The sequence below is a fragment of the Urocitellus parryii genome, chromosome 6, assembly GCF_045843805.1.
Source record: "Urocitellus parryii isolate mUroPar1 chromosome 6, mUroPar1.hap1, whole genome shotgun sequence".
In the NCBI taxonomy this organism is placed as follows: domain Eukaryota; kingdom Metazoa; phylum Chordata; class Mammalia; order Rodentia; family Sciuridae; genus Urocitellus; species Urocitellus parryii.
Genome location: NC_135536.1, coordinates 109,947,852 through 109,966,127, shown reverse-complemented (window position 1 = coordinate 109,966,127; position 18,276 = coordinate 109,947,852). Strand labels below are relative to the sequence as shown.

At 41.2% G+C, this 18,276-nt stretch overlaps 1 protein-coding gene across 2 annotated transcripts in view; it reads right to left on the bottom strand.

The window, feature by feature from the left end:
- Slc24a1 (solute carrier family 24 member 1) overlaps positions 1-18,276 on the bottom strand; it is a 33,233-nt gene extending 14,957 nt beyond the window's left edge. For both annotated transcript variants that reach the window (XM_077799400.1, XM_077799401.1), the window contains exon 1: positions 16,390-18,276. In XM_077799400.1, the coding sequence (XP_077655526.1) occupies positions 16,390-18,276 (1,887 nt within the window). The remainder of the gene's footprint in view (positions 1-16,389) is intronic.

The window sequence follows — 18,276 nt, the reverse complement described above, 5'->3', positions numbered from 1 at the left end:
CAGGCTTGAGTTTAACTGGTCCAAACAGTCATTTTGCAGATGGACAACATGACACCCGAGTTATACAGCAGGGTAGTCGTGAGGCCAGCTGGGACCTACAGGACTTAGCTCCCAAACTAGCACCTTCTGGAAACACACTCTGGAGGTGAGAGTTCCTGACAACATAGCCCCTCCTTCCTGGCTCACCCTGGAGGTCGGAGCACAGCCCGGTTCCCTCACATCAAAACCACAGTGCCCTGGTCTACGGCTGTATGCTGAGACTCTGCAATGTCCCCAATGGGCTGCTTCCATATGGCGCCCACCTGCAGCTTCTTGTTATCCTACTGCTGCTCCCCTGCAAACAGGAACAGGAATCCCAAGAACATAGGAGTCAGATGTCATGGAGAGACCTTACTCTCTCTCCCTCCTTCCCTCTCTCTCCAGGGCCATTCTAACTGCCTTTCTGCTCCTGGATATGCCATTGTCTCCGGTCCCCTTGAAGCCTGTATCACGGTCCCCTCTTCCCCCATTTGTAATGCTCTTTCCCTCCTCTCGGTCTCCACTGAAGTGCCACCTGCCTCCAGGCAGCTAAACATGATTCTTTTTTATAGATGCCTATTCTTTTCCTTCAAAGCACTTTCCCCAATTTATTTATATGTACAAACAGCAAAAGTGCAATAAATATTTATTAAATGAACGAATAAATGAACTGCCCTCTAAATATACCTAGTCCATTCCAACTTCTCTTCCCTGGTGTATGCCCTCTTCCCTGCCTAAAATGCCTTCCCCATTCCTCTTGACTGGCTAAATCCTATCCATTTTTCAGAAAATTCGGTGTGCATTCTTTTATAAAGCTTTTCCAAATGGCCCCTTCGTCCCCACCACTCTTTTTTTAAATATATTTTTTAGTTGTCAATGGACCTTTATTTTATTTATTGACACATAGTGCTGAGAATCAAACCTAGTGCCTCACACGCTAGGCAAGTGCTCTGCCACTGAGCCACAACCCCAGCCCTCCCACCACTCTTTTTTCAAATCTTTTTTTTTTAGTTGTAGATGAACACAATATCTTTTTTTTATTTGTTTATTTTTATGTAGTGCTGAAATCGAACCCAGTGACATATGTGCTAGGCAAGCACTTTGCCACTGAGCCACAACCCAGCCCCCAGCCCTACCACTCTTAATCCAGCTGACTATATGTTTCTCTTCAAATGTTGCATAGCAACAGTGAGCACATTTTGTGATATTAAAATCCAACTGTGTGATCAGATAAGAGCTAGTGTCATGTGGGCAGTATGGAGCAGCCAGCTAGGAAGTGGGACAGCCCTAGACAGTTCACGCACGACAAAGAAAAGCATTCAGCCCGCAGTAGTTTGCTACTTTGCATTCACAACCTTGAAATACTATTTGAACTCATTGTTTAACTTTTTCACACATATGCATTGTCTACCCAGCTAGACTCCTGTTTCTTTCTTTCTTTCTTTCTTTCTTTCTTTCTTTCTTTCTTTCTTTTTTTTTTTTTTTTGCCATGCAGTGAACTTATAATCATCTCTATTACCTGTGGCATGGTATCTTGTACACAGTAAGTGCTCAGTAAACGTGAGCCAGATGAGTAGATACTCCCAAGGGGCCTCCAGTACTGACTTCAAGCAGCAGATCACTAATGGTTGCCCCAGTAATTCTTCACCTTCCATTGCTTCCCTCCCCCACCAACCTCCACTGCTAAACCAGAAGTGTATACACTACACTTCCTTCTTTGTTCAGCTCAGAAAAGACAGAAATAGTACCTGATCCAAGGCCACCCACCCACCCATCCAATTCATTCATTCAGTTCTTATTTACGGAGTATCTGCTGTTTATATAGTGTCATGCTATTGACTTTAGGGATAAATGAAGTCTAGGACTTGGATTTTTTTATCCAGAAAGGAATTGAGACAAATATAACAGATGCAAAACAAAGCAGAATGTGGTTCATGACACAAAAGTCAGAGATGAACGTTCTGTGCTGAGAGGGCCTGGAATGCTTCTGCAGTAGGTGGAATTCAAGTTTTAAATGACAGGAAAGACTTGAGTGCTTGGACATACATTGCTGAATGAATGAATGAATGAATGAATGAATGAATGAACACACAAACAAATGAGTCAGAGTAGAAAGAATCAGTCTGAATATAAAGCGAGCACTGTGCATTTTGAAAACTTGTACTCCAATAAAATAGAAAATATCAAAGGCATCGACAAATTTCTAGAATCATATAACTTGCCCAAATTTATCAGGATGATATACACAATTTAAACAGATCAATTTCAAGCAATGAAATAGCAGATGCCATCAAAAGTCTACCAACTGAGAAAAGCCCAGGACTAAACGGATACATAGCCAAGTTCTACAAGACCTTTAAAGAAGAACTAATACCAATATTCTCCAATTTATTTCAAGAAATAGAAAAAGAGGCAGCACTTCCAAACTCATTCTATGAGGCCAGTATCACTCTGATTCCAAAACCAGACAAAGACACATCAAAACAAACAAACAAACAAAAAAAAAAACCACAAACTTTAGATCAATATCTCTAATGAACATAGATGCAAAAATTCTCAATAAAATTCTGGCAAAATTAGGGCTGAGGTTGTGACTCAGCAGTAGAGCGCTCACCTAGCACATTCAGGGCTCTGGGTTCGATCCTCAGCACCACATAAAAATAAAGAAATGAAATATATATATATAGGGCTGGGGATGTGGCTCAAGCGGTAGCGCGCTCGCCTAGCATGCGTGCGGCCCGGGTTCGATCCTCAGCAGCACCACATACCAACAAAGATGTTGTGTCCGCCAAGAACTAAGAAAATAAATAAATAAATAAATGTTAAAATTCTCTCTCTCTGTCCCCCTCTCTCTCTCTCACTCTCTCTTTAAAAAAAAAAAAAAAAGAAAAGAAATATAAATAAATCTAGCAAATCGAATACAAAAACATATCAAAAAGATCGTGCACCATGATCAAGTGGGATTCATCCCACGGAAGCAAGGTTGGTTCAACATATGGAAATCAATAAATGTAATTCATCACATCAATAGACTTAAAGATAAGAATCATGTGATAATCTCAATAGACTAAGAGAAAGCATTTGACAAAATTCAGCACCACTTTATGTTCAAAACACTAGAAAAACTAGGGATAACAGGAACATATCTCAACATCATAAAGTCAATCTATGCTAAGCCCCAGACCAACATCATTCTAAATGGAGAAAAATTGAAGGCATTCCCTCTAAAAACTGGAACAAGGCAGGATGCCCTCTTTCACCACTTCTGTTTAACATAGTTCTTGAAACACTGGCCAAAGCAATTACACAAAATAAATTAAAGGGATACACATAGGAAAAGAAGACTTCAAACTGGCACTGTTTGCTGATGATATAATTCTATACCTGGAAGACCCTAAAAATTCCACCAGAATATTTCTAGAACTAGTAAATGAATTCAGCAAAGTGGCAGGATATAAAATCAACACCCATAAATCAAAGGCATTTCTATATATCAGTGACAAATCCTCAGAAAGAAAAACTACCCCATTTTCAATAGCCTCGAAATAAATAAATAAATTAATTAATTAATTAAAAAAATACTATATAATGAAAATTACAGAACCTTAAAGAAAGAAATCAAAGAAGACCTTAGAAGATGGAAAAATCTACCTTGCTCTTGGATAAGCAGGATTAATATTATCAAAATGACCATACTTCCAAAAGCAATATACAGATTTAATGCAGTTCCAATCAAAATCCTAATGGCATTCCTCATAGAAATAGAAAAAGCAGTCATGAAATTTTTCTGGAAAAATAAGAGACCTAGAATAGCTAAAGCAATCCTTAGCAGGAAGAGTGAAGCAGGTGGCATCACTATACCAGACCTTAAACTATATTACAGAGCAATAGCAACAAAAACAGCATGGTACTGGCACCAAAACAGACTGGTAGACCAATGGTACAGAATAGAGGACACAGAGACTAACCCACAAAACTACAATTAGCATACATTAGACAAAGGTGCCAAGAACATGCATTGGAGAAAAGATAGCCTCTTCAACAAATGGTGATGGGAAAACTGGAAATCCATATGCAACAAAATGAAATTAAACCTCTATCTCTCACCATGCACAATACTCAACTCAAAATGGATAAAGGACTTAGGAATACAACCAGAGACCCTGTGTCTAATAGAATTAAAAGTAGGCCCTAATCGCCATCATGTGGGATTAAGCCCCAACTTCCTTAATAAGACTCCTGTGGCACAAGAATTAAAATCAAGAATCAATAAATAGGATGGACTCAAACTAAAAAGTCTTTTCTCAGCAAAAGAAACAATCTGTGAGGTGAATAGAGAGCCTACATCTTCAGAGCAAATCTTTACCCCTCACACATCAGATAGAGCACTAATCTCTAGGGTATATAAAGAACTCAAAAACCTAAACACACACAAAATAAAAACAAAAACAAATAACCCAATCAATAAACGGGCCAAGGAATTGAAGAGACACTTCTCAGAAGATGATGTACAATTAATCAACAAATACATGAAAAAAATGTTCATCATCACTATCAATTCGAGAAATGCAAATCAAAACCACTCTAAGATATCATCACACTCCAGTCAGAATGGCAGCTATTATGCATACAAACAACAATAAGTGTTGGTGACGATGTGGGGAAAAGGCACACTCATACATTGCTGGTGGGACTGCAAATTGGTGCATCCAATGTGGAAAGCAATATGGAGATTCCTTGGAAAATTGAGAATGGAACCACCATTTGACCCAGCTATCCCTCTTCTCTGTCTACACTCAAAGGACTTAAAAATAGCATACTACAGGGACACAGTTATATCAATGTTTATAGCAGTACCATTCACAATAGCTAAACTGTGGAACCAACCTAGATATCCTTCAATAGATGAATGGATAAAAAAAAATGTGGCATATATACACAATGGAATATTACTCAGCAATAAAAGAGAATAAAATCATGGCATTTGCAGGTAAATGGATGGAGTTAGAGAAGATAATGCTAAGAGAAGTTAGCCAATCCTGAAAAACCAAATACCGAATGTTTTCTTTGATATAAGGAGGCTGGTTCATAGTGGGATAGGGAGTAGGAGCATGGGAGGAATAGACTATCTGTAGAAAGGTCAGAGGGGTTGGAGGGGAGGGGAGGGTACCTGGGGTTAGAAATGATGGTGGAATGTGATGATCATTAGTATCCAAAGTACAGGTATAAAGACACAAATTGGTGTGAATATACTGTGTATACAACCAGAGATATGAAAAATTGTGCTCTATATGTATAATAAGAATTGTAATGCATTCTGCTATCATATATAAATAAAAATATATATAAAAAAGTAATCTACAAAAAAGCGAACACTATGTATTTTAAGAAATCCCCCTAATTGCTTCATGATGCACCTTTAAGATTACTGGGATATCCTGTTGGACTCTCACCCAGTGAATTCTCTTTAGAGGCAAAGAAATGTCGAGGGCCAGGCTTATCCTTTGGGACGGCTGGCTCTGTCCACAGAGGGGCCAGAGACTGATCTTTGCCCCATGGTACACACCCTTAATGACTTCTCTGCCATTCAAATTTATTCAAGTCAAATATTTTTCTGTGGATTCTTCATTTATGGCTAACCTCAGAATGCACTCTAAATTTCTAAAACTATTTACATTTTCTTAATCAGTAATGCCAACTGTGAAATAAACAGGGCTAGTATTATTACTGTTATTTTGATAGGTGAGAAAATTGACATGAAGAGTTCATGACTCATCCATATTCATAAAAATGGTGACAGAACCTTCCTGATCCCCAAATCTCCATTTAGAGGGGTCTTTTTCCAGCATAAATAGGGAAATGAGGTCAAATCTGTATTTTTTAGTAGCTCTCTTTCAAATTATTGACATTTCAACTGGATGTAATTGAGTGTCTATATTTGGGTGTGGCCAAGGGGTCCATTTAGCAGGGTTTTGGTTTTGGTTTTGGTACTAGGGGTGGAACCCAGAGGCATTATATCTCCAGCACTTTTTATTTATTATTTTGAGACAGAGAGACTCGATGAGTTTCTAAGGCTGGTCTCAAACTTGCAGTCCTCCTGTCTCAGCCTCCCCAGTTGCCGGATTATAGGCCTGCAATACTGCATCCAGTTTCCATTTAGCAGTTCTGACAAGGAGCTCCTTTCTGAATATCCCGTATCTGCACACATTGCTACATTTGCCTCTCATGTCACACTGTCCTCCCTCCTCTTTCTTCAGTCTAATCACTCTCACCTTCTCTTTACAAAACTAAAATAGCAAAGGGGGAGAGGAAACCCATAAGTGTGTCATGTCAGCCAAATACCTTAGCACCGGAGATGCCTCTGGCTGGGAGTGAGGAATGGGTCTCTTGCTGCTGTTTATGGGAACCTGGGGTAGAAAACTGTGGCAGGCACTCAGAGGCTTGTTCTCCTGACCTCCAGTTTCTATCTGCCACTGATGTAGCAATTTCTTTTCTAGAACGTACATTATGCACTTCCTGTACCACACACTTTAGTCTGTGATCTTTTCTTAAACATTCATTTATCAAACATATCCTGAGTCCTCAGTCAGTTCTGCCTGCACCCAGGCCACACTCAAGAAGAAACACGCTTCCCTGTGGCCCTTCACTGAGCAGTCTCCCCGAGCCCATGTTCTGCTGTACTGCAAACCTGGAACTTCCCGGATTCCTCCCTCTCCCTCCCTCAGAGCCCACACCCACACCGATTAGCCATCAGACCTAGTTCTTGAAAGTTCTCAGATTTGGCCTGGTCTTTCCCTTCCTCTGCCTACACACATGCAACAGGCTTCTGCCTGCTGATCTGTTCTTCTTCTGGTTCATTCTCCACCCGTCAGAGCAAAGCACACCACTGCCCACTCCCTGCATTCCGGAGCCCTCTGTCCTCAGGAGCCTCATTCACCTCTTTCACCATGCAGTTAATACAAAAAAGATTCAGGTAATTGACATCCCTTTTTCCATAATAAGCCTTTGAAACCTGGTGTATATTTTATATTTCCAGCACCTCTCAAATTGGACTAGCCGTGTTTCAAGTATCTAAGCTGTGTCGCTCGCGGCCACCATTCTGGAAAACACAGCTATCACCTGTGCTCTCTCATTCCTCTGGCCTTTGCACAAGCCTACAAGACCCCAGCTCAGTCAGTAAGCTGCCTGTCCTTCAAGATTCAGCTAAGCTTCATCTCCTCTAGGAAGCCTTCTCTGACTCTCTTATCTGCTCCTGCAGCATGGAATCCCTTGGCACTGACCTACATCATTACACATGACACTAACTATTGGTTTTACTTCTCTGTCTTCCACACTGAGGAGGATTCACTGCGTAGCTGATGAGGCTTAAACTTCAGGGTCTCTCTCGCCCCTACACATACATCTTTCAAGACTTGTACCTAGTTTTGTAGCAATGACTTCATATCCTTTTTCTTGACAAGTATGAAGTTCCACAAAGAACCTGTATCACCTCCGGTTCCACCATTAGGCTGAGCTCCCTGAGACCTGGAAATATGACTGATTTCTATCACCAGATCCCAGATCTGACCCAGGCTCACACAAAGGTATTTAAGATGAATGAATGTTGGGGTTCTTGAGGGCTTAGTCCTGGGCTATTTCTTTCATCTTTCCGAGAAGGATGGGTCACCCTTATTTGTGTGTGCGTTGTTTTCTGTTTTATTTTTTATTTATTTGGTTTGGTCAGCCTTGATTTCAATTACCATACATTTGTTGGTGATTCACAGATTTTTACTTCCAGCCCAGACCTTGTTCCTGAGCTCCACACTTATTCATATAACTAACTGCATCCTGGACAATATTTACTTGGAGGTGAGTGGGTAGATGCCCAAACTCACCATTTCATACTGGGATCTCCTGAGTTTCTCCCTAAAACTATCCTTTCTCAAGTCATCTGTTTCAACCGCACGAGCTGAAAAGCTCAGCATCATCCTTGACTTCTCACACTCTCTCACCCTCCACATTCACTTCATCACCAAGTCCAGATGACTCTGTCTTCAAAACATCTTTTAAAGATATGTGTATGTGCATGGGGGGGTGGGGCGCATGGTAGTAACAGTAGTCATCATCCCCCCACTTACTCAGTTTTGCTTTCCTCGGTTTCAGTTACTTGTGTTCAATTATGGTCTAAAGATATTAAATAGAAAATTCTAGATATAGACAATTTATAAGTTTTAAAGTGCACACTGCTCTGAATAGTGTTATGAAATCTCACCCTGACAATTTATAAGTTTTAAAGTGCACACTGCTCTGAATAGTGTTATGAAATCTCACCCTGTCCCTATCCTGCCTGGGACATGAATCATGCTTTGTTCAGTGTATCCATACTGTATATAGTTAGTCATTTAGTAGCCCTCTTGGTTATCAGACTGACTATCTTGGTATATCACAGTGCTTGTGCGCCAGTGTTTTGTTATTTAATAATGGTCCCAAAGTACAAGAGTATTAATGCTGAATATTCAAAAATTTGCCAATGAGAAGTTATCAAGTAAATGCTATACATATAGTTTGATATTATTCCCAGATTCAGCCATTCACTGGGGATCTGGCAATGTGTTCCCACAAATAATTGGAGACTACTTTGTCAATATATTCTGCTGGATGCTCATAATAGCTGCTCTTTCCCCCCCAGTGCTGGAGATTGAACCCAGTGCCTCATGCATGCTAGACAAGTGCTTTGTCACTGAGCAACACCAGCCCCGTAACAGTCTTTTAACTGAACTCCCTGCTTCCACTTTCACATACCTACAATTCAATTTCTACCCAGCAATTACAGAGGGACCTTTTAAACAGTACTGTCATTATATCATTCCCCTGTTGAGCTTCAAATAAAATTCAAACTCAATATATGATTGCCAGCTCCCATCCTCTTCTCCAGAGGTATCCTGTACCATTCTCCCTGTACTCACTAACCTTCATTCATGCCAAATTCCTTCCAGCTCTGAGCCTTTGCAAATGCTATTTCTTCTTCCAGAAATCCTTGCCCAGTTTTCTCATTCTGAAAATCTCTATTTATACCTCTCCTCACACCCCAAAAGGCCTCCCCCTATAAAGACAGCGATTGTACAGTCATTTTCCATCACATGCACTGTTTATTTCTGTCATATTCTGAAATTATCTTCTTAACTTCTTTTACTTATTTATCATCTATATGCCCACTCCCCCACACTAAAAAAAATATTTGTTGGTTTTATTTCCAATCAATTCAGGGAGCAGAGCATTGAGAAATCATGCTGTTCTTTGTAGAACACCACAAATATCTAATTTTATATGAAATATCACCATATGCACAGGGAGAAAATATTACTGTGTTGTATGAATGCATGTAAACTCTCAACGATGGACATATAAATATCCACGAAAACAGCAAACTGATGGACTAGGCATGATCAGATGTTTGAGTTTTGCTGTTCATATTAGTTTTTTGGGCATTTCTTTTGTCATCTATTAGCATTCACTATCAGGTTAACACTGAAAGTATATAATCTTAAAATTGAGAATTCTTCTGGGCAAGATGGCACATACCTATAACACCAGGAGCTAAGGAGGCTAAGGCAGGAGGATCACATGTTAAAAGCCAGCCTCACCAGTCAGAATGGCAATATCAAGAATACAAGCAACAATAAATGTTGGTGAGGATGTGGGGGAAAAGGCACTCTCATGCATTGCTGGTGAGACTGCAAATTGGTGCAATCACTCTGGAAAGCAGTATGGAGATTCCTCAGAAAACTTGGAATGGAACCACCACTTGACCTAGTTATCCCACTCTTCAGCATATAACCAAAGGACTTAAGATCAGCATACTATAGTGATACGGCCACATCAATGTCATAGCAGTTCAATTCACAATAGCTAAGCTATGGAGCCAACCTAGGTGCCCTTCAACAAATGAAGGGATAAAAAAAAATGTGGAATATTGTGTATATATACCACATTTTTTTCTATCCATTCATTCTATCCATTGTGTATATATACCAATGGAATATTGTGTGTATATATCATTCAGCCATAAAGAAGAATAAAATTATGGCATTTGCCAGTAAATAGATGGAACTGGATACTATCATGATAAGTGAAATAAGCCAGTCCCAAAAGATCAAAGGCTGAATGTTCTCTTTGATATGCAAATGCTAACACATAATAAGGCAGGGGGAATGGGGTAGAAGTTTTTGGGATTAGACTAATGAGGGGAAGGGAAGGGGAATGGGAATAGGAAACACAGTAGAATGAGTCAGACATAACTTTCCTATATGAATATATGACCAGTGTAACTCCACATCACAACTTGTACAACAACAAGAATGGAAAGTTATACTCCATGTATGTATAATAAGTCAAAATATACTCTACTGTCATGTAGAACTAAAAAGATATTTTTAAATTTTTTTTAAGTCTCGAAGGCAAGATTAACATGTTACTAGGGTGATAAAATTATAAATGGTTTTATTTTCTTCCTTACACATTTCCAATTTTTCTGGATTCCAAATTTTCAAATTTTATGCAATAGTTATCTGTAAAATAAAAGATTTAAAAGATGACGTTAAAAAAAAAAAAGTCACCTCAGCAACTTAGCAAGGTCCTAAGCAACTTAGCAAGACCCTGTCTCAAAATGAAATATAAAAAGGGCTGGGGATGTGGCTCAGTGACTAAGCACCCCCGGGTTCAATCCTTGGTTCCAAAAGAGAGAGAGAGAGAGAGAGAGAGAGAATTCTGCTGTGGGTGTAGAGGCACTAGAGGTACCTCTAGTCCCAGCTACTTGGGGGGCAGAAGTGGGAGAATCGCTTGAGCCCAGGAGTTAAAGACCCACCAACATAGCAAGTCCACATCTCAAAAAATAAAATAATTCTACTGTTACCATCTTCTCCTTACCATCTTCTCCAATTGTCAGGAAACTGACTACTATTCAAGGAATTGAAGGAGGGAACCCCTTAGCCCAGGCTAGACGGGCTCCTTGGTAGCACAGGGGATTCCTGGAGACTAGATGGGTGGGCTCTCCGAGGCCCTTAGGCCCCTGATGGCTGCTTCCTGTCAGAGCCTCCTTATTTCCACTGCAGGAGCTGGCTGTGCTGCTACTGGTAGGAGTGCTTGGGATAGATGTGAACCCCACAAGATGGGAGAATCACCATTACAGAGGCACTGACTTGATTTGTCTTCTTGGGATATTATTGACTTTTTTTTAATATTTATTTTTTAGTTGGACACAATATCTTTATTTATTTATGTGCTAGGCGAGTGCTCTACCACTGAGCCACAACCCCAGCCCTTGATTGACCCATTTTAAAATAAATAAATAAATACTGCCAGGAAGAGAATAGCCCTCAGAGCATTCAAGAAAGGCAGACTTTCCCTAGAGTTCCACATTTTGAGGTATTCTTGAGGGCAGAAGGTGAATATGGGATTTCCAAAAGGACCCAAACAAGGCCCATTTCCTGACTTGAATCCCTTTTTAAAACTTTTTTAAATATTTATTTTTTAGTTATAGGTAGACACAATATCTTTATTTCATTTTTATGTGATGCTGAGGTTTGAACCCAGTACCTTTTGTGTACTGGGCAAGCACTCTACCATTGAGCCATAATCCCAGCCCCTGGCTTGAATCCCTTTTTTGCTATGGGACTACCTTCCTTCAGATGGCTTGCCCTTCATAACTAATCTCCTGACTCCACATATAAAGAACAACCCATCGTCCTTCAAATACCAGTAAGGCTTTCAGTTAGTCTGGCACCTCACTTTGCTGTCTTCTGACTTTCTATGACTCTGCATGTGCACAGTCAAGGCAGATCAGAGATTTATCATTTGGGGCAAGAACAAATACATCAAGAGCTTCAAAACAGGAATAAAGCTTTAAAGAGAGCTATGTTGATAAGTATACTAACAATGACCATTTCCTTATTGGGGTCACAGAAAGCATCCTCCAACCAATATATGTCAATTTAACAGTGACGTCTGAAATATTCTTAGCACTGAATTTTTTTCAGACATTATCAAAGGAAAAACTCTAAAATACTACATATCTATGATCAATACTAAAACATTTGTTTATTTCTGGAAATATTCATATGTAGGAAAAAAGAAAGAAGGAAAAAAATCTTTATTCTGATTCTGGATACTCAGAGCAGAACAAAAAGTAAGGTAAAAGGTCCTCCAGCTCAGAAACTCAACAGGTATCTATTGAGTGAATATTCAGTGAGAAAATAAATCATTTGGGCTGGGGTTGTGGCTCAGTGATAGAGCACTTGCCTAGCATGCATAAGGCACTGGGTTTGATCCCCAAAAACCACAGAAAAATAAGTAAACAAATAAATAATGGTATTGTATCCGTCTCAACTAAAAAAAAATATTTTAAGAAAATAAATCACACTCTGCTGATTGTATGTCTCCAAGTTGTCCAGGTGGGAAAATATCTGCAAGTGCCTTGCTCTTAGAAAACACCATGGGGCCATTCCCAATTGTTTATGGTCTGTAGCTGCTATACTGCAGGGATGTAGTTGTAACAAAGACTGTATGGCCTGCAAAGCCTAACGTATTTACTGTCTAGTCCTTTACAGAAAAAGTTTGCTAACCCCTGCATGAGTTCATCTTGCTCAATGTACAGATGAGCCTGTTTGAAAAGCAAGCACTTTGCACAAGGGTCCCTCCATCACATTTAATTTTCTCTCTGTTTGTCCCTTCTATTGAAAGATACAATATTTTTGTTTCTCACATTGTTTTTCACTTAGATGTTTACTAAATGGTGTGTTGAGTTGTGTTGACCTGCCCAGGGTGTCGGGGACAGTTAGCAGTGGGGCCTGGCTTAAAATCCAGACACACTGATTCATGATCAGAGGTAAGATTATCAACTAATTGAGTAACTTTGACTTGGTTATTTATACTCTTTGAGCCTCTGTTTCTTCATTCACAAAATAAGTAGAACAATCTAATCTTGTGGTGTTTAATGAGAAATTGTTGAGCTACTGAATGTGTAGAATAGGTCCTCTACAAGCATGGACTCCTTCCTCAACTCCTTTCTCTCACTAATTACAATTCCTGGACTGTTAGGTTCCTGAAGAAACCAAACCAAATATTTATGGACCTTTGCAAGGAACCCTTTGGAAGATACAAAGCTCAATTCCCCATTAGGGATAATGATGAACTTGATGTGGTGGTCACCTCCTTTATACTTCACCCCAGGCTGACAGCAGAGGAAAGTGGAGGCCAGGTATCTTTTCTGCCTCTGTTTTTCTCTAAAGAGGAGTTGGCTTATGCTGCCCTCCATTCTGTCCCTTGCTTAGACTTCACAAATTGCTAGGATTATGACTCTGCTTACCAACCCTTGCTGCTTGGCTCTCAACCACTCTGCCTTCTCTACTTTTCTCTGACCTCCTCAACATTGGAGCCATGTCTGATTGAAGAAGCGCTGTTTCCTTGGCCCCTGGCTTTCTCCAGGTGATGCCTGAAGAAGAGACCCCTTAGTCAGGGTGAGGAATGCACCAGTAAATAAGTGGGAGAGAATGAACAAGGTATGTTCATTTCCATACTTAAAATTTCACAGTTAAGGTAAAACACTTTACAGGGGAGGGTACTTAAGTTGAAATGAAAATTCTCACAGTGTACTAGATCAAACATTGGCTTTTCATAGAGTTGCTTCATGAATTCAAAACAGAATAGCTTGCCCTCAGATTGCCAGTGAAGTCCAGTATAATTTATTTCCCTCTCACCAGTGAAACACAGCCAAAGATACAAGCAAGGGTGGTTCTCTCTCCCTCTCTAGCTACAAGAAACCCCAGGGTGAAACTCTAAATCCACATGTATTTTAAAAACTTTTTTTTTTCAGTACTGGGGATCAAACCCTGGTGTGTTCTACCACTAAACTACATCCCCAACCCTTTTAATTTTTATTTTTATTTTCAATTTTGAGATGAGATCTCACTAAATTGCCTGGATCAGGCTCCTCCTGCCTGGACCAGGATCCTCCTGCCTCAGCCTCCTGAAAAGCTGAGGTTATAGGCATGCACCACCATACCCAGCTTAAAAACATTTTTAAATAGCTTGAGTTATTTTGAACTAATTTTTCTTTATTTATTTATTTTTTAACTCAGGGGTGCTTAACCACTGAGCCACATCTCCAATCCTTTTTAAAATATTTTATTTAAAGACAGGGTCTTGGGGCTGGAGTTGTGGCTCAGCGGCGGAGCACTCACCTAGCATGTGCGAGGCCCTGGGTTCGATCCTCACCACCACACAAAAATAAGTAAATAAAATAAAGGGATTGTGTCCAACTACAACTAAAAAATTAAAAATAATTAAAAATAAATGAATAAATAAATAAAGACAGGGTCTTGCTAAGTTGCTAAATGACTCGCTAAATTGCTGAGGCTGGCTTTGAACTCGTGATCCTCCTGCCTAAGCCTCCCCAGTCTCTGGGATTACAGGTGTGCACCACTATGCCTGGCATTTTGAAGTAATTTTAATGGTAACTCCTGCTTATGGATTTTTAATTTTAAATACACAGTGGTTTATTTTCAAGTATAGTCTGTAATTCAACTTGCTTTTTTTAAAAAAAAAAACAGTGCTGTCAATTAAAAATCACACTGGATCTGTTTCAACAAATAGGAACAGAATTAGTATGCTGCTTACTGGTTGACAAAGAGCTGCTGCTAAAGCTCTTGAACTCTCTTTAGTAGGTTATAAATTCTCTTTTGGAGTCATGATTATGTTTCATTTGCTTAGCAAGCTTTGCTTTGATGGTCTAGCTCTGATGAAATAGAAGATTCAGAATTCATAGACTTTAAATAAAAGCAGAATTACCTCAAAGTCCCAAGAGGCAAGCCAGAGGTATTTGGAGCACTGCTGTGTGATACACACCAAGGCTTCTCTGAGAGGAGAGACCATGGCTTCATGACCCGTCCTCAGCAAGGCCTGCCCTGGGAACTTCATTAGGAGGGAGGCTCCTGCTTCTTCATTTTAAATGACCTAACAGGCCTTTTTTTTTTTTTTTTTTTTTTTTAATCTATGGCTTCCTGGAGCACTCATCTCTTCAAAAATAGTGCTGAGTGGGGTGTTAGGAGGCTGAATTCTGACTCCAATTCTGACATTTCTTCTTTCTGGACCATCCACAAATGAGGCAAAAGGAACTCAGCTGATCAGATCAGACAATGCTTGTGCTGGGTCCTGCCAGAACTTAACCCACTTGAACACAGAAATTATAGTGGAATATTAGAGGTGAACAGAAACTTTTAGTGATCAGTTGGACTCTATCATTTCCCTTAGAGAGGGAATGAGACCTGTCCAAGGTCACATAGTTAACTAGAGGTAAGATTAAATTAGAGCCAGGTGTTCTGGCTCTCTGTTCAGTCTCTCACCAGAACACGTTTTTTCAAAAATTCGAAATTTTAATCTCCCTTGCCTAGGGTACCTCCCAGACTTGTTTCTGAGTTTGGTCTCCATCCTGTCTACTCATTGAAACTGTTCTGGATTAAGTAGCTAAATCCTTGTATTATTTGCACGCAAGGAGCAGGAAAGAAGTGGGGTCTCTGTTATCTGGGGTACTCTTACTTTAATATATCAAAGAACAAAAAGCTTTGGGATAAGTTTTCAGAGGTCCCTTCTCCAATTTAATCTAATCATCCAGATTATTGAATCATCCAATGAATTTAGCAGTAAAAAACCCTCAAAGGGACAAAGAAGTTCTTCGAAAGGAACTTCTGGGCCAGGAATATCCAGGATTGGTGTTCCTGGTTGTCTGGTCTCCATTAGACACACAGACAAAGCTCTACCCCCAGAGTTGGCTTGTCAATGGATGAGTGGGGCTCCATTCTCTTCCAGATTGAACAAAACAAACAAGAACCCCTCCCCTCTCCAATCCTCCCACCCGCCCCCCACAGTCTAGAATGTTAATTAACAGGATTTAGTGAAAGTGAGGGTGCTACATAAACCCTGAACACCAGGCACATGGAAGAGATTAGCATGTTCCTTGCTGGTATCTCCTTGAACATTCTCCAAAGCCCAACTCAAATGTCATTTCCAAAGACCTAGTCAGATTCAAATGCCTGTTTACTGTGTGATCTTGAACAAACAATTTAACTTCTTTAGGCCTCAATTTCATCTCCTGCTAACGAGGTTCATAATAATAAAAACTTTATAGAATGATTAGGAATTGAGTCAAGGTCATATTTGCAAAGGCCCCAGCATATTGCCTGATGCATCATAATTACTCTGTAAATGTTGAATAAACAGCAAGGGAACCAGAATCGCCCATGACTTCAGGTCCAACCCAGCTCCTTCTACTCTTCAGTCTCTGGCTTCCCCCCCCTTCCCCTCCAAATCAGTAAGAGACGCCCAACCAGACTTCCTTACCTTGCTTCGATTCCCTAGAGTCATGACCTTGGCCACTGGTCTTTTTCTGAGCTGCTCTTTCACAAAGACCTCTATGTGCTTGTTCCACTTCATAGCGAACACGTAGAGGGCATAGGCTAGCAGCAGCAGCAGACTCTCCCACCAGGCGATGAGGCTGTCCAGGAAGAAGAGGATGAGCAGTGACAAGTCGAGGATATAAAAGGAGATATCCCGGAACAATGGCCACCAGGTGAGGTGGAGGACCTCCCGGGAGAAGAGAGAGCAGGTGCCAATGACAAAGAGGATGTTGAACACAGCAGAGCCCACAATGGTACCAATACCCACGTTGCTGTGGGATATGAAGACGCCAATGAGGGAGGTGAAGAGCTCAGGCGCAGAGCCTCCAGCAGCCATGAAAGTAGCACCTGCCACATCTTCAGAGATCTGCAGCTTCTCTGTGATGATACTGAGGGCTGGGACAAAAAACTCATCACACACGATGGCCAAGGCCACAAACAGGTACAACATGCCAAAGATATGCAGGATCACCCAGCCCTGCTGCCGTTCCTCCACGCTGAACAGGTCCCGGGGGTACTCTCCCTGGGGATGGTCTGGCCAACTGGGAAGCATTGCTGAGGGGCTGGGACCGGGCACCTCTGGGAAGAGGGAGGTTGTCAGGCTTGGAGATGGGCTGGTGGGCGTGGCTGGGGCTGGTTCTACAACCACACAATGATGGATCTGGACAGTGGGATTTGCCCTGACTTGGGGGGTTACAGAGGTCCTGGGTGCTGTAGAAGGTTTCTTTGCCAGCTCCTGGATGGTGGCTGAGGCTGTCCTGATGGAGGGTGCACTGGTTCTGGGCAAGGGATTCCTAACACTCCGGATAGCAGTAGAGGCTTCGTTTTTTGCTGAGCTGCCACCCATCGCGGTACTTCTTGTCCCTTGCCTCTCAGACACAGCTGAAGTGTGCTCCAGGTCTGCTCCCTGAAGAGTTGTCTGGTTGTTCTTCCCCACTAACCTCCAGGGATTGGATGAGCTGTTATTTCCCACTCTTTTGGAGCTAGTCATGGTGTTCTTTTCTGCTATTCTCCTTGGAGATGTCAAGATGTTTGTTTCTATCTCGGTCAGGAAAGGTGGGGTGTTTTTAATTATTCTCTTAAGGGTAGCTGAGGAGGTTTCTTCCAGTATCCTCTTGGGAGAGCTGGTCTCCAATATTTCATAGGTTGCCATGGTTTCACTGTCTTTCACTCTTGTCCTGGGGGTGATCACATGACGTGTTTCCATTATCATGAATGTGGATGGTGCATTAGTGTCTATAGTTTCCCCAGGAGGGGTTGGGGTGTTCTTCACCTTACCTCTGGCTTGAATTCGGTTGTAGCTCTTCATTTCTCCCCTGGATGATGGGCTATAATGTTTTACTGTTTGTCTGCTTGAAATTGGGCTGTAGTGATTCAGTACTCTACTTGGTGTGGTTGGGGTATTTTCCTTCATTCTTTCTGTACCTGCTGCTGTTGGGCTGTGATTATTCTTTGGTGTTGGTGGAGTGATCTTGGCAATTCTTCTGGGTGTTCTGGGCGTGTTCTCCATTGTCATTCTAAGTGTTGCTTGATTCCTGTCCAAGGTGGCTTGGGGTGCCACCATCTCAGCCTCCATTTCAGAGCTAGCTTTGGGAGGGTCAGTGCTCACTATCGTCATCGCATCATTGGGGAGGTTACGGCTGGCCAGTTTTATAGGCTGTTGGGAAGAGACTTCTGCCCACAGTGAGGGGAGGCCCCAAGGTCTCCTCAAGTATTGGTAGGTAGAACCGATGATCAACATTCCCAATAGGAACAGGAGGCGACTCCAATGAAGCTGCCTTGGCCAGAGTAACCGCTTCTCCTGCACCCCCATCTTGATCAGTTTCCCCAT